The sequence below is a fragment of the Equus caballus genome, chromosome 11 (genome assembly GCF_041296265.1).
Source record: "Equus caballus isolate H_3958 breed thoroughbred chromosome 11, TB-T2T, whole genome shotgun sequence".
NCBI lineage: Eukaryota > Metazoa > Chordata > Mammalia > Perissodactyla > Equidae > Equus > Equus caballus.
In genome coordinates, this window is record NC_091694.1 from 58,439,251 (window position 1) to 58,463,654 (window position 24,404).

Consider the following 24,404-nt stretch of genomic DNA (forward strand, 5'->3'; position numbering starts at 1 on the left):
CTTAAGTACCTGAAGTACTAGTAATTTTGAGGAGGTTGGAAAGGTAGATGAAACTGAGTAAGATGAAGTTTAGATGAAGAAGCATTAGTTCCTTTTCTTAGGTCCAGAAAATTATTCTGCAGCAATAAAAGATCAGAGCAGAAATGTGGTCAAACAACAGCAAGTATAGAAAGACTTAGGGCTTCTGGTTTCAGCGACCTGCAGGTGTCTGTTGGTGTTGGTGCCTATTTCAGATATCTGTGGTCAAGGAGGCTTTGTTGCTGCAAAGTTAGTGTCTAGAACAAAGGTAGTGCTGGTTTTGCTCTGCATGCATTTCTGAGCTTTATAACAAGCCAAGTGAAGGAAAGGACTAAAAAGCATGTCCTGAGGGAAGCTAAAGATTCTACTAGGAATTACCAGTCTGAAGAAAGAAGGGCAAAAGAGATACCAAGTAGAGTCTTAGAAGGGAGAGAAATGGCAGTTGTTTGGAGCAAAGGAGCAGTGATGTATGGAAATGAGACTTTTCAGCACAGAACAAGAACTTCTTATTAGGTAAAGCTGTCCACAGCCAGAATAGGATTCTAGAAGGACAGAAGTTCTCTGTTTCTGAAGGGGTGCATAAACCTGCAGTGTCCTTGCGGGGATATTGCAGAAGGAATTGAAGCAGTGAACAAACAACAGATAGTTTATTTTTACCCCCTAGGAAACTCAAACCCTGTGCCCCTGAAACATGAGGTGCTGGTGAATGGGTGCTAAGTGACTGAGTGTCAAAAGGTCAGATAATGCAGTGTTCTGTGGTTGGCAGAGCCTTTTGTTACATTGAAGTGGCAAATAAAATCTGTCAAGACTTTTCTACTCCTTGGGAAACTTGGGCTGCGTATAAACATTTCTTTAAGCAGTCTTCAGGATAAAGAATAGAAAGTAGAGGCCAGCCCAGTGGTGTAGTGATTAAGTTCACTCGCTCTGCTTTGGTGGCCTAGGGTTCACCGGTTCAGATCCCAGGTCCAGACCTACACATCACTCATCAAGCCATGCTGTGGCAGCATCCCACATACAAAGAATAGAGGAAGATTGGCACAGATGTTAGCTCAGGGCCAATCTTCCTCAACAACAACAAAAAGAATAGAAGGTAAATGCAGCTCTGTATGACAAACCAATGCAGCACCCCCAGCTTGTTGGGGTTTTTTTTAAGTTTTATTTTTATTTCACTTAATATACATACACAGTTATATAATTTTACTTAGTAAAATTTTCACACTTTCGGTTCCAGCAACTTGACCAAACTTGAACGTGGGCGAGAAGTAAAATTCACTAGCTAGCTCTAGAAGGGCGGCACAGAATCTGGTAGAGGAGGGATCCCATTTCTCCGTTTTCTTTCTCTAGGGTAGTTTGTTGTATATGAAAAAGAATATTATCAAAATTTTTATCTGATGATATTCTACTTCAGGACTTATGAGATTCTCCTAAGTTATTTCCCTAAATAAACACAGCAGTTTCTTGATTGAAGAATTAAATACTTTTAGTTTTCCTGGTCACCTTCCTAGAAACAAGTATATATTGTTAGTATGTCCAACTGTTATTTTTCCATTGACTCTAAGTTAAAAAATATTTGTATTATAATAGTTCACAGTGTTTCATAGTAAAATAGTTTCAGTCATTGTCTACCATAAAAGAGGCAGACTTCTAAAAAAAAGCACACAAAACAGTCTTTTGCAATCCATTCAAGCTGTGAGCATCATCCACATAGTAAGAACAGCCATACAGAACCATAAATACATTTGTCAACCCTTGGAGCCTACTAATAACATGTACATATTAGCTAGATGTGTGGTAACTCCAGAAAGTGCTCAAAAGAGGCAACCCACATGTTTGTGAGGTGTCGCTGTCTTTCACAATGAGAATCATCCAGTCATGTCCTGTCCCTTCATTTATTGTGAATTTGTGCCTTCTCCTTGAAGAGGCCAGAGCCTAGGTCATAGGCCCACATTGAGAGCAGGCTGCGTCCCCGCCTGCCCATTCCCACTCTTGAGAACATCTGTCTGGCAGAGAACATACCTAGAGATGATTTTGTGAAAAGTATAGCGGAAGTCTCGGTTCCGGTAGGCATAGACAATGGGATTGACAACTGAGTTGGCATGTGACAGGAGAATGGCTGTGTTTATTGCCCACTTGGGCTTATTCTTAGCCTGAGCTGGCTGAAAAAGAGTGACACAGTTGATGGCATGTAGTGGTAGCCAGCACAGAGCAAAAATCCCAACCACCATGGCCAGGGACTTGGCTGCATGGATCTCCCGCTGGAGGATGGTCCTCGAGTGGTCCATCAGCTCAGTGCGCTGAAGCTGCCTGCAGGCCACCATGAAGATCTTCATGTAGATCACCAGCATTATGAGCAGTGGAGGCAAGACACAGCCAAAGAAATTGAAATACACCATGTAGCTCATGGGGACCACATTCTCAAAAAGACACTTCACACGGCAGCAGCTTTCATTTGTGGTTCCATCCCAGGGTTCTGTGCAGTTGTTAGTGGCACTGTCTTTACTGTTCCACCCCAGGAATGGGGTCAGTCCAATGCCAAAGGCAAGGACCCAGAGGACAGCAATGACTCCTCTCGCTCGGGTCCCAGTGACCAAACTCTTATACCTGTTCAAAAGAACATCATGTGTTATCATCAGTTTACAGTAGTCTGCAACCAAGGTCCGAGACTGCGCCTCTGCTTTTGTTCCATGGCCTTTACCCCTAACAACACTGAAGGTTCACCCTCAGAGGGCACCATGACCTTTTACCCCCAACATTAAAGACATGCACACAGATATGAACAGCCTTGCTCTAAAAGCTCAATAAGATTTTTGTTCTTATTAACTCACCTCTGTTTAGTGACAAATCATAGTTAATGAGGACAAGTGGAGAAGTCTTAAAGGGTGGTTTCTAATTACCCAGATACTGACCTTTGAGACTAGATCTATAAAGCACTGTTCCAGGTGGTTGAGATACACCAGTGAACAGAACACGCAAGATCCCTGCTTTTAAGGGATTTACATTCTAGTAGGGGAAGACAGATAATAATACACAACAAACATGAGTCAGTAAATTATATGATACGTTAGAAGGAGATATGTGCAGTGTGAAAAAAGAAAAGGCAGAGTAAGGAAGATCAGGACTGGCAGGGACTGTAGTTTGAAAGAGGTCAGTCAAGAGAGGCTTCATTGATAGGGTGACACTTGAACGAAAACCTGAGGAAGTGAGGACTGGAGCTCTATGGACTTAGGCGGCACTACATGGTGGCTCTGGGCAAGAATCCTTCAGGTCGCCACAAATATGTGAGAGGTTTGTCTCAGCCTATGGGAAGAATCATCCCTGAAGACCTCTAAACTGCTGGAGAACAAGAGTCCTGACAACATCCCTGTCTTTGCTAGCAGCAAAGTTGATAAAAATTAGGAAAAAACTTTAGCAAATATTAAACAAATTTTTTTTAGTAATTTTAAACCATTAAATCGTATTTAAAATCACTAAAAATGATAATATACATTTTAGACATTTTGCTATAAACTAGTCCATATATGGTTTATAGCAAAGCTATAAACTTTGCTCTTAATAACTTGTCCATAATATGTATTCAATGTAATGTGTTGAGTAAATGAAATAAAATCTTTCCTTAACCTCTGGGAGGAAAATTGGGAAATAATTTGATACACATTATCTTAAGACTTGTCTATGGAAAATGTCCAATTTCCTTTGCCTGCAGGATAAAGCCCATACTTCTCAGCATGCCCACAGAGCCCTCCAGGCCTCAGCCCCATATGGCTCCCTCCTCGCTCATGGTGCTCTCAACATTGGACAGAACACCTGTTCCTGTTTCAAGGATCACCTGCTTTTCCTGATCACCTCTTAGGCAGAGCTGGCCACTCCCATTCTGCCCTCATACACACACCTGTCACAGAGCTTGTTGATCTGTTACGTGTGTTTTCCCCTCAACTAGAATGTCAGCCTCTTAAAGACTGGGACCTTGTTCCTTTGTGTTGGTATCCCCAGGACGTAGCACAGTGCCTGGCACATAGTAGGTTTTACAATATAGCCATTATGAATACATTCCTCATTTGTTATCTTATTATTAAACGCTTTAAATCAAAATTCTACTTACTAGGAATACATGAAGCTGTGGCCTGGACAGACAAGAAGAACTAGTAGTTTGCTGAGAAAGTTAACTGAGATCTTGCCTTATAATTGACAATGATCCCTGATCTTTTCTGCTCCCTATGAAAGCCGCTCTCAGTAATAGGCAGTTCAGTTGTGGGGCCTTTACTACAGATGACCTGCTGGGCTCAGTTGCTCACTGAGTTTTTCTTGGCCAATAAATCTGTCAATTTCCAGGCCCTTTCTTCCTCCCTCCTCATTCAGGAATGTAAAGCCATTCCTTAAAAAAATGCTATTCCTGGCCATTGCCTCACTGGAGAATCACAGGACTTTAGATCCATGAGGCAACCTACTCATCAGGCCTGCCCTTATTCCTTTGTTTTTCACAGGAGTCAACTGTATTGAATTGAGTACAATTGAATACAGGTCAGCCCTGGGCGATAAATTATATTTGGAGTGAGGAAATTCTCTTGTAATGGTCTGGGGTGGATGGGTGAGGTGGTTTTGGCCAGTGAAATAAAAGGAAGTCTGCTAGGGTACTTCAGGAAAGATTTTACTCCTTGAGAAAAGGAGAGAGACCCATGAGGAGAGCTGTCCTCATGTCCATCCCTTTCTGCTTATGCTCTTATGGGAGGCTATGATGCCTAGAGCTGCTGCAGCTATCTTGTGACCATGAGTGATAAGCCTGAAGACAAACTGAATGGCAAAGCAGAAGGAAGGAAATAGCGCACAAGTCCTTGATAACATCTTTGAACCACTACACCAGCCCTGGAACCATCATGGCTCCATATTCTAGTTCAAGAAATAGTTAAATGTCTTGATTGCTTAAGCCACAGTTACCTATAGCCAAAAGCATCCTCATACAAACTAGAAGGGACTTTCATCTCTTTTAGTCCAACCTCTTTTATTTTACAAATGAGGAAACAAATACAAAGTCTTTGAGTAACAAAGGCAATAGAAGAACCAAAGACCAAAGCTAAGTCTAGACCCTCAGGCCTGTGTTCCTTGCGCCACATTATGCTGCTTCTGATTTTACTTGACTTTTTTTTTTTTAAGTAATATCAGACATGGAGTACTCTGTACACGGAGGCATCACAGCAGGTGGCTTCCCACTAGAGTTCAAAACAACAGCTGGAAACCACCCACAGCTGAACCTCTCAAAACTGCTAGCTCCTGCACATGTAAAAAACTACTTTCATGCTCAATTGTCTTGGATAAGGAAAAGCAACTGATTCCATCAGGGGAGCAGCTAGTGACAGCTTTTTATGTGAACCCCCATCATTGTTTCTTCCCTGTTGGTTCATTATTTCATTCAGAGTTCTTCCTTTGTACCATGCACTCTGCTAGGTACTAGAAACATAACCACAGCCCTCATGGGTTGTAAAGCTAATGGAAGAGACAGAAAATAAATAAGTAAAGACACAAATGTGTAATTACACATCAAAATGAGTTTAGCCAAACCAAAATGAATAGTATGCAGATAAAAGAAAAATAGGAAGACCTCAGGGAAGGCCTCTTAAGTAGAGCTAAAGGTTGAGGAGGAGTAAAAATCTGAAAAGTAGAAGAGCATTCCAGGCAGAGAACAGAATGTAAGGCTTTCAGACACGAAAGGATTTTACTTTCCTAAAGAAGCAAAAGGAAATGTGAACGAACCTAAAATGAGGCAGGGGCTAGCTCGCAGGCCCTGGGAAGGAATCTGGATTTTGATATTCAAAGTGCAATGTGGGGGGCTGCCCTGACGGCATACTGGTTAAGTTCGTGTGCTCTGCTTTGGTGGCCCAGGCTTCGCAGGTTCAGATCCCGGGCGCACACTGCTCATCAAACCATGCTGTGCGGGCTGCCCCTGTGGCCGAGCTGTTAAGTTCACGCACTCCAATTCGGCAGCCCAGGGTTTCACAGGTTCGGATCCTGGGCACGGACATGGCACCACTCATCAAGCCATGCTGAGGTAGCATCCCACATGCCACAACTAGAAGGACCCACAACTATGTACCCAGGGGGCTTTGGGGAGAAAAGGAAAAATTTTTTTAATCTTTTAAAAAAAAAAAGCCATGCTGTGGCAGCATGCCACATACAAAACAGAGGAAGATTAGCATAACTGTTAGCTCAGGGCCAACCTTCCTCACCAAAAAAAAAAATAAAGAAAGAAAGCTACGGGAAGATATTGAAGGCTTTTAATGACACCGATTTATGTTTTAAAAAGTAGTATGGATACTGAATTTTAGTGGAGCAAGAAGAAAAGCAGATCAGTTAGGAAACTGTTTTGGTAGTTAATTCAAGAGAAAACGCTGACTTGGATCAGGATGATAGCGAAGGTTACACAGATAGATATATATTTTGGAGGTAGAGCCAATAGGTCTTGAAGATGAATTGGATGTAAAAAAATGAAGAACCAAGGATGATTCCTAGGGTTTTTCCCTGGGAATTAATTAATATTTGAAATAGTATTAAAGGGAACAGTGGGTTGCAAGGTGATTAAGATCAAGAGAATGGTGGATGTTAGTATGCTGATAAAAATGAATGGTAGAGAGAAGATGCAGAAAAAAGGCAAGATTATTAAAGAAGCTAAGAATCCAAGGAGGTTAGAGGATGTGGAGTCCAGGGCTCGTGTGGAGGGACAGTTCTTCACTGTGACAGAAGGAAGAAGGAGAACGGGGCCAGTGCAGGGAAGACGAGGGTTGGATGGTGAGAAGATATGGGCAGCGTCCCCTTTGAGAGCTGCTGTCACCTCAGACAAGCATGAAGAAAGTCATCACCTGAGGGAGAGGAGAAGGCTAGGATGCTGGAGTTGTCTCAGAGAGGAGAAAAGGGACCTTGCTGGGAAAATGTAGTGGGATGGCCTTTGTGGTTTTGAGGGTGATGTGGCTTTTGTTGACAAGGTGCAGGCTGAACCATGGGAGTGGAGGCCGAGAAAGACTGAGGAGAAGAAAGAACTGAGACCAGGGTGTGGAACACTCAAGCTGGCAGGTGGTGCAGCTGGTGAGAAATGGCAGCAGTAGGAGAAATGGCAGCAATGAAGGGGAGGGGCAGTGTCAGGTCTTCTGCAGGAGGCAAGGGGCAACTGCTCTGGGAAGAAGAGTGGAGAGACCCAAGAGAAAGAACTCTAGCCCCAGTCCCCACCTGAGGTCCGGAGTGTGAGCAGCAATTAGGGAAGAAGTTTCGGGGGTAGGTCTCAGTCAAGGCCAGGTAGTGAAGGGAATGTTCAGAGAAGAGGTTGAGAACATAGGGATCTGGTGATGTCCCAGAGAGCACAGTGCTTGGGAAGGCAGGGTGTGATTTTGGGTCCAATTAGCCAGGGGATATATAGAGCATTATGGGGTTGAAAACTATAGTCATGTGCCATATAACATTTTGGTGAACGATGGGCCACATATACAACAGTGGTCCCATTAAGAATTAGTACCTATTCTATATCTGGTTTGTGTAAGTATACTCTATGGTGTTCACACAACGATGAAAGTGCCTAATGACAATGATTTCTCAGAACATATCCTCATTGTCAAGCAATGCATGACTGTAATTGAATTATTTTCTTAGGACCTAAAACTACTTGGCTTAAGCTGAAATGTCCAACCCACGTCTCCATTTTCATCTTTAATATGTCAACGGCACTTGACACTTTAAAATAAAGGGGAAAAAGTTCACCATCCATTTCTTTGTCTAAAACAAGTTCTCCTTCCTAATTTCCTCTTGACTGGCAGACAGTTTCCCATTCTAGCAACCTTTGAATCACATGACCAAACAAGTTTTGGAGACACAGGCCTGCAGACCCCCTTCCCCAGCTCTACAAAACACATCAGTAACACAGAGCCTCCACTGCCTAAGCACCTACTCTGAGAGGCACTAAGCTACATAGCTTACACATCTCGCTCAAACCATGCCGCATGAAGTCAGGCTGCTGTCTCCAGTTTACAGATGTGAAAACTGAGACTCAGAAAGGTTAAATTATTTGCCCGCTGCCCCTCAGTTGCAGTCAGGACACAAACCAAATCTAATCTGACTGCAGTTTTGCCAAAAGCAGTCATGTTTTCCTGCTCAGGAACCTACAGCTCTTCTCATAAATCCAAGCTCCCCACTCTGCCTGGTCACCCAGCCATGGGTCAGCTATTTCACTTTCTTCCCCAGACACATCTGCCCTTGCCAAAGCTGTTTGCCGGTTCCATGGAGCCCCCTTTCTGGGGCCAGCCATGTGGGAATCAGAGACTCGAAGAAAGAGGCCTTTACTTCCCCCTCTTGGTAGGCAGTCCTTAAAAGGAAGTAAAGAGCTTTCTTCATTCTCTTGGAGGACACAGCGAGGCCCACAGGAGAAGCGTGACCACCAAAGACAGAAGCACTTTTAGCACTGGAGCTCCAGCTTGATAATGGCACAACAGTCGGTATCCATGAGAGCCATGCCTGCACCCTTGCACAGGGTGGAAGACTGCAATGCTGTAGAAAGCAGACAACTGTCCCTGCACTGAGCAGGATCGTGGAAGGGATGACCCCTGGGGTCTCTGGCATCTCAGGAAGGCTCTGGTAACCTCCTGCCGTGTCCTCTCATCTCCCACTTCCAGCTGTGCCTCTGTCCATTCCCTGAACACCTGTCTCTCTCCCTGGCCTCAGCCTTTGCTTGTGGACTCCATGCCTTGCTCCCTGTGCACCAGTGGCTCTCAAAACATCGTGTGTGTGTGTCCCCAAAACATTCCTGAAAGGAAGGGACCATGTCCTTTCCTACATCTGCCCCATGCCAGTCACTCACTACTCTGCTGTGGAGGGCGTCGAGCACAGCAGTAAGGTCAAGGAAGCCGGACATCTGCCCCAAGTGTAGGAGAAGTAAACGAAAGGCAATGTAGAAATGAATAAAGAAAATGTAGGCAGCTTTATTACTGTAAACAAGCAGGAACAATTCCAGCCCACACAAAAGGAGTGTTCTGGGAAAGTCCACACTCTGGGAAGTGGCTTTGCCCTGTTCCTGTGCACAGAGCTGGTGTGTGATTCACCCATTCTCCATATAAGGGACTCATTAGCTAAGGAGGTTAATAGAATAAGTCACATGGAGGGAATCGACAAAAGGGAACAGTGTGGACACTGAGGTTACGTAATGAAAGAGGGAATCGCCAAGTGCTGCATAACAAGTGCTGGCCTATTTCTGGGGCAGGGTTTCCTCCTCCTCTGGCTCTGCAGCCCTTGGCTCAGTCCAGGCTGCCTTCTCAGCCTTAGAAATCAGAATTCCCAGCTTTCAAGGTGCTCTCAGTTCAGCAGATCCCCAAGGGCAGCTGCTTCCTGGGCAGTGACATTGAGCCTGGCCAAGCCAGCCAGTGGCTGGATAAAGTGAGCTCTGGCATCAGAATAATGGGAGTAATAGTGGCTGCAGAACCCCCCTCCATACTGTTGCTGGGGCTTTTAACACAGATACAATGTTTACAAAGCACTTCATAAATGCCAGTTATGAAGTAAGTGCACATGGAGTGCTGTCACTGCTTCTTAAAATTGTTTATTGCTTGTTTAGGGACATTTTTCGTTATATTCTGTCGAGCTCACAAGTTTCATTCCTGTGTAATACAAACATTTCTGCTTGGACCACCCAGACAGCAGTTCAGCAAGGCTAGAGGCTGCCACAGTGAATATTAAAAATGCACCAAGAAAGTCTAGTGGAAATCCTGGCAAAACTTTATTTAGAGCAAGGCTGATAGGTGCTAAGACAATGCAGATGAAAAAGGAGTTCTGAGCCAGGGGGCTGTCATTAAGTTGGGCACAGAGGGCAGCGTGGCCTGCCACAGCCAAAACCAGCAGGCTGGTATGCGGCTTTCTGAGGAAGGAGGCCCAGGTATGGGCACTGGTTTTTTTCTTTTTCTCCTTGTTCCTGGGGACCCAAAGGGGCTCCTGCTGCACAGCAGTCAAACTGTGGCTTTTTTCCTTTCCTGCTGAAGACTGTAATGCTACTCCCACTATTCCAGCTCCTTTTGCTTGAGCAAAGTCATAGATGAACCAAAGCAGTGTCTGTATTGTAGCAAGATCTTTCCCCTATTTATCTATCACATGTAGTTCACATTACAGAAATTTGCATGGAAGCAGACCGGGTTGTACTGAAGTACACCACTGTGCTCCCATGGTACCCCATGATCCCCACAGCACCTCTCCCACCTGCCTCCCACATAACCACATTTTCTGTCTCCTTCCACTCAACCACACACTCCTTAGTGGCAGAGGCTGTCCTGTTCACTGTTGTATCAAAAACACTGGGCCTAGCAAGCAAATGCTAAATAAAAGCCTGAATTTATAAGAAGGGAACAGAACTCTGGCTTCTTAATCACATACACACCTTTAACACTCACTTGGTAGCTCTAAACAAAACAGGGCATGGAGTACGTGACTGTGTCTTGAGTTTCAGCTTATAGTTCACAAGAGACTATTGTATAAGAGAGAAATTTTATGCTGAATAGTTGCTTCCCATTTTTCAGATTCCTCATGGAACCAAACAGGGTTTTTAAAAAGTTGTCATGGACAGAAGAAGAAACAGAAAATTGAACAATAGCATAGAGTAGATAATTAAAGTAATAGAATACATAACCAAAAACAATGAAAATTTAAGATCTAGATGACTTCACCAATGAATTCTATCAAACATTTAAGGAACAAAAACCCATTCTTACACAAAAAGAGTAGATGCTGTTTGGTTCTATTTATATGCAGTTAAGGTTTGGGAGTGGGAAGGTCTCTGATTTACCATTCGTGGTAAATGTATTGAGGGCAATCTACCTTATCTCCACAGTCTGACATGGTCATAGCTCTAGCCTGTGGGCAGTCAGGAAAGGAGAGTGCCTGCCCACCCACTGGATAACAAGCTGTGGTCACCAGAGCTTATCTTCAAGCTAAGTTCTTCTGAGGAGGCCAGGACCCTCAGCTACTCTGGCTCCTGAGGGGTTCTCATCTATTGCAGCAAGTTCAGACATGTCTGAATCCCAGCGGTGGACCTGGCTGAGGCCTGAGCTGAGCCCCCTGCCACATGTAAAGGCGGTTGGAAGAGATGCCATTTGTGCTTCACAGTCACCCAAAAACAATGGATGAGGAATGCAGCTGGCAGAAAAAAGTTGGCAGCACTCCCCACCAGCTTACGGCAAGAGGAGGCAGTCTGGAGTGGTCTGATAGTGATTCACCCCATTGAGATTGAGGGTCAGGGCCAAGACTGGGGCTCCCAGAGTTCACCTCTGAGGCTGTTTTTTAGTGAGTCTCATATGTTGGTCTCATATGTTGGCGAGGATTGGGAGACAGCCCAAGGTTGCTGGGTTCCAGACTCTGATCTCCTTCACGTGAAATAAGAGCTCCCGAGAGAAAGGACCACTGCCTGAAACTGGACCAGAGAAGAAAAAGATACGTTGTCCTCTCCTCCAAAAAGTACCCTCCCATGGCTGTGTGAAAACACATTGCCTCAGATATAACTTGATTGTCAAAGCATCAGCCTCAGGGCTGGCCTGGTGGTGTAGTGGTTAAGTTCATGTGCTCTACTTTGGCAGCCCAGGGTTTGCAGCCATGCTGCGGCAGTATCCCACATACAAAAAGTAGAGGAAGATTGGCACAGATGTTAGCTCAGTGACAATCTTCCTCAAGCAAAAAGAGCTAACAGATGTTAGCTCAAGGCTACTCTTCCTCACTAAAAAAAAAAAAAAAAAAGCGTCAGCCTCCATATACAAAAACAGCCAGTTAGAAGAAGGCATCAGGAGGCACATATTGGTATGTCCCATTACTGGTGATGTTAACTTTGATCACTTGGTTATAATGTCTGCCAGGTTTCTCCACTATATCTGTTTTTCACTTTGTAATTAGTAGGTATCTTGTGGTAGATACTTTGAGACTTTGTAAATATCTTGTTCCTCATCAAACTTTCACCAGTGAGTTTTAGCACCTATTGATGATTCTTGCCTGAACCAGTTATTAGTATGATAGTTGCCAAATGATTTGTTTAACTCAGTCATTCCTACTCATTAATTAGATGGTATGCTACTGTAAGCAAGAGTTCTTCCCCCATTATTAAAAAAAAAATCTTCTGGTCTGTTCATTGCAAGGGCCTAGAAGAAATGCTCCAGTAGCAATGAGCACACTTACCCAAATCTTGGTTTCTAAATACTGTTCTCCACTGAAAGGAAACAGGGCTCCTTGGAGAAATGGCTGATTCCAAAGCTTGAAAACACAGTGTGAGCCTGAAAAACCTCTCTGTGCTAGAAAGTAAGGAAGTGCTCAAAAAATTCACGGGAACAGTCAAACAGAAGTGAACCTGAATGGGCTCCCATTGGCCAAATTTGAGCATCAAAAATGGATAATGGGAATGGATAATAATACGTTGAATGAAAATAAAATTCTATAAATCTATACTGATATTAAAAAAAAAATTTAAGGAAGAGCAGGGGAAAGGTAAACCTCCTTTTTTTTGAGGAAGATTAGCCCTGAGCTAACATCTACTGCCAATCCTCCTCTTTTTGCTGAGGAAGACTGGCCCTGAGCTAACACCGTGCCCATCTTCCTCTATATATGGGACGCCTGCCACAGCATGGCTTGACAAGCAGTGCGTAGGTCTGCACCCGGGATCCGAACCGGCAAACCCCAGGCCACCGAAGTGGAACATGCAAACTTAACTGCTGTGCCACCGGGCCAGCCCATAAACCTCTTCTTTACTGAAGAGTGCCAACAGATAAAGGTGGAAGGAATGAGAAAAAGGAAAATTACCATTTTATGTGGTCATAACTGATTCAGGCAAGAAACATCAATGAGCAAAACATACCCTTACAGTGATGAGTCCTGGCAGACACAGCCATAGCCAAGTAGTCAGAGTTAACATACCAACAATGAGATAGATTCATATTGCATGCCTTCTTATGTGATGGACTGAAATGCACAAAATGTCATGTAGACGGTTTTCCCACCAAAAATGTTTAACCTGAATCTAATCATAAGGAAACAACCAAACCCAAATTAAAGGACATCCTATAAAACAACCTGGACTCCTCAAAAATGTTAACGTCTTGAAAGGGGGGAAAAAAAGACTGAGGAACTGTTCCAGATTAAAGGAAACTAAAGGGACAAGCCAGGTCTAGTGGTTAAGATTCAGTGCTCTCACTGCCGCAGCCTGGGTTCGTGTCCCTATCAGGGAACCACACCATCCATCTGTCTGTCATACCATGGCGCTGCGTGTTGCTGTGATGCCACCAATATTTCAAATACCAGCAGGGTCACCCATGGTGGACAGGTCTCAGCAGAGCTTCCAGACTAAGACAGACTAGGAAGAAGGACCTGGCCACCCACTTCAAAAAAACTGGCCATGAAAACCCTATGGATAGCAGCAGAGCATTGTCTGATGTAGTGCTTGCTGGTAGGTGAGAGGATGATGCAGAAAGACAGAGCAGGGGTCCACTCTGCTGTGTTCAGGGTCTCTAGGAGTCAGAGTCAACTTGATGGCACTAACAACAAAAAGGAACATGTTCAATGCATGCATGACCTTCTACAGGAACCTGAATAAAATATATATATATATATATATATATATATATATATATATATATATATATATATATATAAAGAAAATGATTTGGATAATTGGGGACATCTGGCTATAGTCTGTGCTGTATCAGTATTAAAATTCCTGAGTATAATTGTGTGTGTGTATGAGACAGAAAGAAAATGCAGCAAAATATGAACAATTTGTACATTTAAATGAAGAGTATATGGGGATACTTATATTCGTTTTGCAACTTTAGAAAATTCCTGTTATGTGAAGAATGGGCAAGCAAGAATGCAGAACGGCCAGATAGGTGACTGGTATCCTGGAATAGGGCAGAAGTAAAGACGGGACCAAAGAGAAGCAACTAGAGGGAAGGTTTAAGAAATGCAACTGACAGAAGCTGTTCTCTAATGTCTTTCAATACAGCTTTATAGTTCTTTACATTTAAAAAAAGCAGATTTGGCAGTGGTATTGAAATCAGCATTGGAAATTAAGATGTCATATACAGAAAGACGCTTTGGGAAGTTTGTGGGTGGTAGGACTGGAGCAAAACATCTATTAAGAATCCCAGAAGTGGGGCTGGCCCAGTGGCGCAGCGGTTAAGTTCACACGTTCCACTTCTTGGCAGCCTGGGGTTCGCTGGTTCAGATCCTGGGTGCGGACATGGCACCACCTGGCAAGCCATGCTATGGTGGGTGTCCCACGTATAGGGTGGAGGATGGGCATGGGTGTTGGCTCAGGGCCAGTCTTCCTTGGCAAAAAGAGGAGGACTGGCAGTAGTTAGCTCAGGGCTAATCTTCCTCAGAAAAAAAAAAAAGAATCCCAGAAGGAAAGAATAGAGAAAATGGAGACAAGGAAATTATCAAGAAAAATTTTTTTCCCTGAAGAAGATTTGCCTTGAGCTATCATCTGCTGCCAGTCTTCCTCTTTTTTTTTTTTTTTTTTTCGTATGTGAGCCACTACCACGGCATGGCCACTGACAAATGAGTGGTGTGTAGGTCTGCACCCGGGAACCAAACCCAGGCCACCAAAGCAGAGCACCCCGAACTTAACCACTAGGCCACCAGGGCTGGCCCAGGAAAATATTCTTTTTTAAAATTTCAGAGCTGAAGATAGACTTGTCTTCAGATTGGAAAGGTTCACCTAGAAGTGCCATTCCGAATGAAGGAGAAAAGCTGAAAGTCAATATTTAAACCCACCCTTACGAAATTTCAGAACACCAAGAAAAGCAAATGATTCCAAGGCTTCCAGAGAGGAAATACAAGTTACAAATAAAATTCACATAGACGTCAGACTTCTTGAGCAACACTGAGTGTTAGGGCAGTGCGTTCAAACTTCTGAACGGTATCCAGTCAAACTACTCGTGTGAGAAGTAACATTTTTGGCAAAGAACTCAGAAAGTTTATCTCCCATGTCCTGAAAAAGTTACCTAAAGATGTATATACAAACAAACAGATATAGAATCCTAGAGAGAGGAAAGAAAACATCGAATGCAAGAAATGGTTGAACAATTCCAAGAGTACGATGAAGGAAGTCACAACACGACAGTCATGCCGCACATTCAGAAGGCGTGTAGGACGTTCAGCAATGAGGATGATGAAGAAGCTGGATCATCATCAGGATGAGGGAAGCCACAGTCTTCCTTTAACTTTCTTTTAATTTTGAGATGGGAAATTCATGATCCAAACATGAAGCAGACTAAAATGTGGCATAATTTTGGGCCACAGGATAGCAACTAAGAATAGAATCCACCTGACCTGGTCATAAGAACTGTCTCCTTGAGAAGCATGGGTTTCATGGCAGGAGTGCATTTCCTACTCTAATCATACGACTCCCTTCTGGGGTGAATAAGAAATATACAGGTGAAACATTATAAATGCTGTTTATTGGTTTCCAGTTTTCAGAAACTCTACAAAGTTCATGAAACTATTATAATTACAGAATAAAATAGAAATGGTATTAACCCAGTAATGCTGTAATATAAGTTTGTTCAATACATAATTTGAGTAGGAAAAAACACAAGAAACAGTGGTTGCCTCTGATAGGCAAAGTGAGAAACTAGAGATCAGAGATGGGTGACTTATTTTCCACGGTTTACCCTTTTATACGGTTTCAATTCCTTTTTTTTCTTTTTTTTGTTGAGGCCAAAGCGCGCCGAACTTAACCACTAGGCCACAGGGCCAGCCCCCTCAATTTCTTTACAACAGCAAGAATTATCTTTTTGAAATAAAACCTCTATTAGTTAGGCAGTGTGCTAAAAGTAACGCTACTTTTGGTAGCAGGAGGTGAGAGTCGTGCGAGGGATGGTGGCAACATACTTTTTCTCACTTAGGAAAAAAAAAATAGAGGCTGAAATATGATCCACAGAAAAAAGTCAAAATATAACAAAAATTGGAGTAGGGTAGGGAAGAGGGCTTGTGTGAGCTCTAGTCCTCCTGTTACATGGTAGAGTCAACAGATTGTTGGTGGCAGCACAAACCAGGTGTTGCCAGTGAGGGTGGAGTGACCCTTAGAAGAAATGCCAACAAAAACGGTCTAGGAGGGCTGCCCCGGTGAGGGGTAAGAGAGGGGAGACTTTTGCTTTCTCTTTTGTACCCTTCTGTACTTTTGAATGTTTACTTCTGTGCACACTAGGTGATTTCTAACTCAAAAAAAAAAAAAAAAAAGGAAAAAACCTCCTTCATAGACTTACCAGTGCCTTGAAAACAAAACTCTAACTCCTCAGCAAGCCTCCAAGCCCTCCTTGATATGCCTGTTCTCGAGAGCCCCCACACACACCTAAGGCTGTGAAGCCTGGACTGCAGGAGCTCTTCCCCTGAAAATGCTCTTCCCTCCCATTCATCCCACACACAAAACTCCAGCATCAGCCATCTAGAAATAGCACTCCTCCCCTCTCTCAGCACAGACTGAGTTAGAAGGCCATCCTGGAGCCGTGACGGTCTGTTCTCAACTTTAATTCTTTCAAAGTAGGTACACCTGCTACTTGCCATTAAGTTCCTGCTGCCAATGGCAGTGTCTCCAGCCTGTTAGCCTCAGCGATAAGAGCACAACCTGTTAATGCCCTTAAGGGAGAATAACCATGTCTGAGCCCCATTCCTGAAGGGCAGTCATGAATTTGAAGCATTAGGAAAAAAGAGGCGGGAGGAGATCCTCTACAGGTCCTTGCAGCTGTTAGTCAAATTCTGTGACATTTCATGCACAGTGGCCAAGGTACAGCTTTCTCCATCCTCACTTAGCCATATTACTATTTAGCTATAGTCTTCCTTGTCCCATGTAATATTTAAAAGATCCCAATCACAATTTGCTAGTGTCCTCATTCACTACCAGAAGGGACCACTCATCAGGGGGTGTTTTTGGACGACCACAGTGCTTGCAGCCTTTCCCTTTGGTTGTTCACATGCTGGTTAAGGGCTCCTGGGAAGACAGGCTTACCCAGTCCTGGCTTCTGTGTGACCCTGAGCTAATCATAACTCTCCGAGCCTTGGCTCCCTCATCTATGAAGTGGGGAAGGTAATAGTATCTGCCCCATAAGGTCTAATAAAGATTAAATGAGATTAGGCCTGTAAGGTGCCCAGCATACAAAAAAGGCTTCAGAAGAGTGGCTGCTGCTCACAGTATTAAAAATTCTGGGGGCTGGTCCCATGGCCTAATGGTTAAATTCAGCACGCTCTGCTTCAGCGGCCCAGATTTGCAGGTTTGGATCCTGGGGGCAGACCTACACCACTCATCAGCCATGCTGTCATGGTGACCCACATGTAGAGGAAGATTGGCACAAATGTTAGGTCAGAGCTAATCTTCCTCAGAAAAGAAAAAGAAAAAAAAAAAAACCTGATATCTGGAGTAGCTGAGGACATAATTCCTTGTTCTTGTCCCTGCAGCATAGACCCATGCTGTGACCACAAGCTTACAAATCAAAAGAATGAGATACCGAGACTGGTTTCCACAGAGTTACCGGTCCTGCCAGTGCCCAGCAGGGAAGGCCCCACAAGGCTGGAGACCCCATTCACGCATTCATAGAGAAAGAAGCACAGATCATCTGTCATGTGAAAATGTTAACTTCTGTCCCTTTACACACACTCCTTCTCCAGATGATCAGGTAACCTACCTGTGCTTTTCAGAATTCTCTGGAAACGCTACTGAGACATAAAGCCAGGCACTATTTCTCTGCCATTGCTGCTCTAGGGCAGACTTGCCACCCCTCCAGGCACACAGAGCAGTACAGGCTGCAGCCTGATCTGCAGAGGAGCTCCTGGTCACTTGGAGCTCCCACTGCCCTCTGGGGGCAGCTCCAGGTCACAGTCCCAGAGCAGGCCCAAGGTAGCTAGGCAGATCCCGCTTCCCTCACACTTTAGGGGGAGCCCTGTGCTCCCATCTACGACCCTGAGGGCTCACGGGCTCTACTTCCATCTCCTCCCTGACCTTCGGCTCCTGGGATGACCAGCCATCTGGTTGGCATCTACCCCCAGTGAGGGGAGGACCTCCAAGTACCCTCTGGATTGGATTACCATGGTTCCAATCTGGTTCTGAGACAGTTCTTGAGGGCCTCACTGACTAGAGCAGACGAGACCTCAGCCTCAGCCTGGGCACATGTGTGCCCACTGGGGAACTTACCTGCCCAGGAACAAGCCCCCAGCCAGGTTGGAGGTCCCCATTAGTGCTTATAGACATGGACTCGGACAGGAGCCCACTGCAGCACCTGCTGCTCCTTTACAGTCATTGCTCCAGGCTGGGAGGTGAAGTTGAGAGGAGTGTATGCTAACGACAGAGGGTAAATAACAGCAGAGTAGCACCCAAGTCTCTCCTCCAGTCCTGAGAGCCTTGTTCCCTTATGTAAGTAAGAGGATGCCCCCAGGACTGTACCTGAGAGCCAGGAGCCAGGACCTGCAGGCTTTGCCTCAAGGGTCTGCAGCCACTGTCCTCAGGCCAGCCCTTGCCTGCAGCACCTGCCAGCTTTCTGGGTGACTCTCCACCAGATTCTCCTTCAGGCCTGTGAGATGTCCTTTCAGAAGATGGTTTCCCCCTCTTTTCTTCATTAAAACTTACTGGACCATCTTTTTTCTGACATCATTTCACCAGAAAGCTCTGCCCATTACTGGGATCTGCCATCTTGGACCCTCCTGCCTCACGTCTTTTTTTGCATAGTCCCCCCACACTATCCCAGCTTCCCCCTGGACATGACACACCCTAACACACACTCTTCACTCAGTCACCCATTTATTCATCCAAAATGTGGGTCCCTACCCCATGCTAGGCATCAGGCTCAGTCCTGGGTCCTGGAATATAAGGCCAAGCCCCTCCCCTGAAAGAGCTCATGTCTGGGTAGAAACAGACTATAACAAAGTAAAGACATAATTTAATGATAGAGTCAGTGATAAAGCAATGCAGTGGCTGAGAGAAGCCTCTTCAGATGGGGGAAGTGAGGAAAGGCAGTGCAAAGCCCGCGCTTGGGGAAAGAACTTGGGCCAGCGTGGTGAGGGAGGTAGGGAGGGGTGCAAGATGGGGTGGGCAGAAGATACATCATGCAGGGCCCTGAGGCCAGAGTGGGACATTTGCATTTTACTCTAGGTGCCACTGCACAGCTTTAAGCAGGGGAATGATGTGATCTGACTTAAGGTTTCAAATCATTCCCCCTGGCAGCTGTGTGGAGATGGTTATACGGGAATAGGAGATGAGGTGGGGACTCCATGGTGGCCCAGCAGGAGCTGGTCGAGAGCTGCTGAGAGGACATGTGTGATGAGATCCAAGAAGTGGCCATTAGATTCAACCAAAAGGGGGGCATTGCAGGGGTGACCTGACAAGGAGCAATTCAGTGGCACCATGGTGACAATGGGAGGGGAGGCAGTGAGACTGGATAACTTGGAGATGTTTACTGGGAGACAAGGAGAGTTGATTTAAGCATATCCATATATTAATGTTGGTTTCCTGAGGCTACTCTAACAAAGTGCCTCAAACTTGGTGGCTTAAAATATTTATTCTCTCATAGTTGTGCAGGCTAGAAGCCTGAAATCAAGGTGTCAACGGGGTCGCACTCCCTCCAGAGGCTCTAGGGGAGAATCTGTTCGCTGCTGCTTCCAGCTTCTGGTGGCTGCCCCAACATCCCTTGGCTGTGGCCGCATCACTCCAGGCTCTGTCTCCATCTTCACATGGCCTCCCCTTTTCTTTCTGCATGTCTGTTTTATGAGGATGTGATTGCATTTCGGGGCTACCAGATAATCCAGGATAATATCCCGGATTAAGATCCTTCTCTCAAAATCCATATAAGGTAATATTCATTCTTTTCCCATACAAGGTAATATTCACAGGGTCTGGGGATTAGAACATGGACATCTTTTTGGGGGCCACCATTCAACCCACTACAATGGGAATGATCTGGAAGAGAAAGATAACACTAATGCAAAAGAAAGGAGAACCCAAGGAGGGGAGTCCTGGGGAAGGCTGGAGGGGTAGGACCCAGAGCTGAAAATCTGGGTGAATTTTATCGTATGAGAATTGTAGCTCAATTGAAAGACAAGGAAAAAAAGTTTCAAAAAACCACTTAGAATCCCCTGCCAACTCCCACCCTACAGTTCAGTCAGCTAAAAGGAGTTAAGTGGAGGCCACATTTTCACCCAAAGCACAAAGTCTTGCTAAGAAGTCTTCAGTACCTACCTCACAGACTAGACGTGAGGCACCACGAAAAAGCCTCCATGTGGCAAAGGGGGCAGGGAGGGTGACAGGGTCAGGGCCCATGGACAGGCCAGACAGACACACCCCCTTCCATTCTGTTGACCGATCCCGCCAACCAAACACTCCCTAGAAAACACCCTCCTCCAGCTCCACGGTGAACACAGCTGGCCTTTGGTCTCCTGGAGACTCCACACCACAACGCCGTGGAAACTGAGTCCAGAAGCAGGGGCGGGAAGGTCCCCAGACACAGGTGACTCACATAGGTCCCCCCTCAGCTAGGGGTGTCGCATGAAGGGGCACAGGATTACATTAGGGAAGAGGAAGTGCTCCTGCTGGAAACAGCCTGAGGGTGAAGTGAGAGCCAGGGAGCAGCTGTGGGCAGACACACCCCTGCCCACTGCCACAAATATCCCCACCTCTGACAGCTGGGGAACCTGCATACCCTGCTCTGCTGTGTGTACCTGCCCTTCATCACTGCCCACTCCTGATGGCAGCACTCTGCCAGGGCCAACATCAGGAACTGTGGAGGTGAACTAGAGGAAGTGGACTTTTCTTCTTTTGTGGACCTCACTCACTCTGAAGGCCAAGGGCAGTACCTGATGTGAGTGGACACTCCTTCTTTTCAAGTCCGGCCAAAGTTGTCATTTTTATGCCTAGCATCACCTCAGGGCTCCCCTTTCCTCCTGCACTGTAATCTTCCCCACATTAGTAAACATCTTGGCAACTGGGTGGCAGGTGGGGGCTGCGGCCTCTGTGGCCTCGTGCTGTGCTGACAGCTGACCACACGGGCCTCACACTCAGAGCCTTGGGGCACAAATGCCTTCCAAGACTGCCGCACCAGTGAACTGGATGGAACCAAGGGCAAGTCCAAGAACTGTTTTTGCCCAGGTAGGAGGCGTGCCTGGGCTTCTGGCCCTCATTCCCTGAATCTCACCCTCATTATTGCTTGCCTTTAGAGGGGAGACCCCTCCTCCCAAACAGGGCACTGCCAATTTTACTCCAACCTGGAGTTCCAGGACCCCATGAGGGCCTCAGAGCTGGCCCCCAGCCTATGCCATTAAAGTGAAGGGGGACCTCAAGTCTCCCTGACTCCAGGAGAGTTCTCAAACTTTGGTGGGACCAGAAGTCCCTGGTTAAAGATACTGATGCTGGAATCCCACACACAACCCATCCCAGAGATTCTGATCCAGTAGGGTGGGGCCCCGTAATCTGCATTATAGCCTGCTCACAGGGAGCCGTATTCCTCAGAAGCAGGAAGTGCTGAATATCGAGGGAGAAGGGGTGCCTCAGGCAGCAGCCCCCAGGAGGGCTGAGGAACCTGCAGACTGATACACCTCTCCAGCCCCAAGAGTGTAGAGGTTGGTGCCAGGGCAGGTCAGATGCCTGTACGTTCCCAGGATGGGGAGATGGGGCTGCTTGCACACACCTCTTCCAGACCGCTGAACTCTTGTGGGCAAGCCAGGAGGGCAGAGCTGGGACAGACTTCGTGGTGACTCTCCACTGAGTGTTCTTCCCTCCCTGCTCCTCCATCTCTCCCTCCGGCCCTTAGCAAATGCAAAGAAGTTAGAGGCCTGTGATTCACATTTCTTTCCCCTTAATACACCCACACCCATTTTTTTCAAGACCCCACCCAGCACAAACCAGGACAAGAACTAACAAATTTAAACTTTTATGGAACTTCCTGCTCCATGGGGCACAGAGGATTCTCCCAGTAACTCCTGTTGAGCTGGGCTCTCTTTGGAACTCTGCTAAGGGAAAGCCAAGGGGCTTCTGTTAGATGGGCCACTCAGGCTGGGGGCTTGTGACTGCCTGCTGGATGCAAACAGTCCAAAAGGCCATCAAGTAACAAACATAGGACCAAAAGTCAGGAAAGGGACCTCTAAGAGAGAAAAGAGAAGAGTGTGCCATGCCACCCCAAGCCTCAGAAATCCCTGGGCTCTGTCACACCTGATGGGATGCATGAGGCCTCCTGGTCAGATGCCAAGGGCAGCAGTGTGTAGAAAGGCCTAGACATGCAGATCAGGCCCACAGCCCTGCCAAGCAGAAGATTCCTGTTCCTGTTAGGAACCCAGGACACAACCCACAGGGACCAGGCTCAACATGCCTACCTGTTGAAAAGGCTCTGAGAGCATTCTCCCAGTCAATTCCCTCAAACACATGTCCCTTACAACCACCCATTTACCGCAGGAAGACCTGCCTCCAGAAATGGCAGTGCGTTTTCTGCCCACATCCCAGACGCTGACGCCACACACAGCCTGAAAGACGGTCTGATGGGACAGTGCGAACAGGGTGCCAGCTCTGAGTGCAGGTCCTGGCTCCAATGCTCCTTCCAGAGGCACCATCCTAAGCAAGATGCTGATCTCCCTGGGCCACCACCCCTCATCTACAAGACACGGGTAACAGTACCTACCCTCTGGAGTTACTGCAAGGATTAAAGGACATAAATTTAAAATAAACTGCCTCACAGAGTTGGCACTCCATAAATTAATTCCTTCCCTGCTTTCCTGCTTCTGTGTCTCAATTTCCCTGTTCTCAGCTCCAAACCCAAAGAGATCTCAAGCTCACCCAACTCAGAAATGCCAAAGGGGACCAAGTACCAAAGAGAGTAAATATTTTCAATAAGCCCTAAGGTTCCTTGATACTCCTGTGCTCAGGCTCTCAAGTGGGGCTCCACTCCCTTACTGGCTGCCTCCATCCCTTGAATCCTACATTTTCTCAGTGTGGGAGAAAGAACCCCTAAGTTCTCCAGTATTCTGAAATCCTGGTGGCACTTTCCCAGCCTGCTGGGACAGGGCAGCGGAGCATAAACAAGTTACACAACGGCATGAAGCTCCGCGGCTGCTCCTCTTGGCGAACAGAGAAGCACTTTAACTTTTTAAAAGTATATGGAGGTGATTTGAGTCACCATTAAGACTGCAGGGACCGTAGTGTTCCCCAAAGTTAATTGGTACCTCCCCCCTGGATCCGCCCAGCCCTCAGTTTGTGGCAGTAGGGTCATGACTTATGACAATGCGAAGTCCCAGCGTCCAAAGTTGCCCTGGAACCCCCCGGCCTCCCAGACCCCCAACACTCTCGGCCGCGTCTGCCCGCTGCTCTGGACCCCGGGCCTCGCTCTGGGTCGGCCGCGGGTGAGGGGTGGAAGGAACAGTTTTGCCGCGGAAGAGGAGATGCGATCACCAAACCTCCTGCGCCCGGGCCGCCACCGCCCGCCGGGGTGGCGCTTTCCCGGAGTATCCACAGCGGGCGGGAGCCCAGCGACCGCCCTCCCCGGCACCCCTAGAGTTGTCCCCACGCAGGTCCCCTTAAAGAGATCATCCGGGGGAACAGAGGCCTCCAGAGTCCAGCCCCGGGGCACCGAGAGGATATGACAGCCCGGGCGCACGTGTCTCTGGGGATGGCCGGTGTCCTCCAGGCTGGGAATCCGAGCTCAGAGCGCCCCGCGCGCCTCAGCCTGGCCCGTCTGGGGTCTCCGAAGGCAGGAACCTGGCCTGGAGCGTGCGGTCGTCTACGGGGCTGCGACGGGGCCCTGGGGTAGGGGACGCTGCCCGCCTCACCTGAGCGGGACGCGGATGGCCAGGTACCTGTCTACGGCCACGGCCAAGAGGCTGAAGATGGAACTCTGCGTGAGCACGAGCACGAAGCAGGCGAGGAAGAGGCAGCTGTGGAAGTCAGTGCAGAAGCCCAGGCTGATGGTGATGGCAAAGGGGATGGCGAACAGCCCCACGGCCACGTCGGCCACCGCCAGGGACACCAGGAAGTAGTTGGTGGGCGTCTGCAGCGCGCTCGATTTGCCCACCGCGGCGCACACCAGCACGTTGCCCGCCACCGACAGCGCGGCGATGGCCAGCTCTAGCGCCACGTACAGCGCGTCCTGCACCTCCAGCGGCATGGCCGGGCCCAGCCAGCCCCGGGCGTCGCCTACCCGGGCCGCACTGGGCGCGGGGCAGCCGCGCGAGCCCCGCCGGGCATGGCCGGAGGGCCCGAACCGCGCGACCGTCCGCCGCTTCTAACCAGCCAGGCTCTTTCGCCCCGGACCCCGACTCAGGGGGCGGAGCCTCAGGGCGGTGGCGACGCCCATTGGCCGGCGCGCCCGCCCGTCCCGGACCCGGCGGAGCACCGCCTTCTCCAGAGCCGAGGTCCGCGCCCCGGCTGGGCC

General features: G+C 47.1%; 2 protein-coding genes across 9 annotated transcripts in view; one reads left to right on the forward strand and one right to left on the reverse strand.

Moving 5' to 3' along the window:
- Nucleotides 1–15,549, forward strand: part of ZSWIM7 (zinc finger SWIM-type containing 7) — a 31,165-nt gene extending 15,616 nt beyond the window's left edge. The window contains exons 6-7 of one of the 7 annotated variants that reach the window (XR_011423515.1): nucleotides 8,396–8,625; nucleotides 10,862–11,646. The gene's annotated coding sequence lies outside the window, so the exon portion shown is untranslated. Of the gene's footprint in view, nucleotides 1–3,721; nucleotides 4,066–8,235; nucleotides 10,376–10,861; nucleotides 12,510–14,686 lie in introns of those variants that run through there. The other 6 variants (XM_023653588.2, XM_023653586.2, XM_023653585.2 and 3 more) reach the window with 6 other exon arrangements.
- ADORA2B (adenosine A2b receptor) lies at nucleotides 1,124–24,404 on the reverse strand. 2 transcript variants are annotated; one of them, XM_014728953.3, is made up of 2 exons: nucleotides 23,830–24,404; nucleotides 1,124–2,619 (listed from the first exon to the last, which is right to left on the reverse strand). In XM_014728953.3, the coding sequence occupies exons 1-2, from the start codon at nucleotides 24,135–24,137 to the stop codon at nucleotides 1,953–1,955; spliced, it is 975 nt and encodes a 324-aa protein (XP_014584439.1). In that variant the 5' UTR covers nucleotides 24,138–24,404; the 3' UTR covers nucleotides 1,124–1,952. The 2 variants fall into 2 exon arrangements, with proteins under 2 accessions (XP_014584439.1, XP_001918425.1); XM_001918390.5 differs by having other exon boundaries at nucleotides 23,803–24,324.

Coding starts and splice junctions, on each gene's coding strand:
- ADORA2B (XM_001918390.5), bottom strand. CDS start 24,137: ATGCCGCTGGAGGTGCAGGACGCGCTGTACGTGGCGCTAGAGCTGGCC. Junction 2,620..23,802: donor GCCATCCGCGTCCCGCTCAG/GTGAGGCGGGCA, acceptor TCTTTTGAACAG/GTATAAGAGTTTGGTCACTG.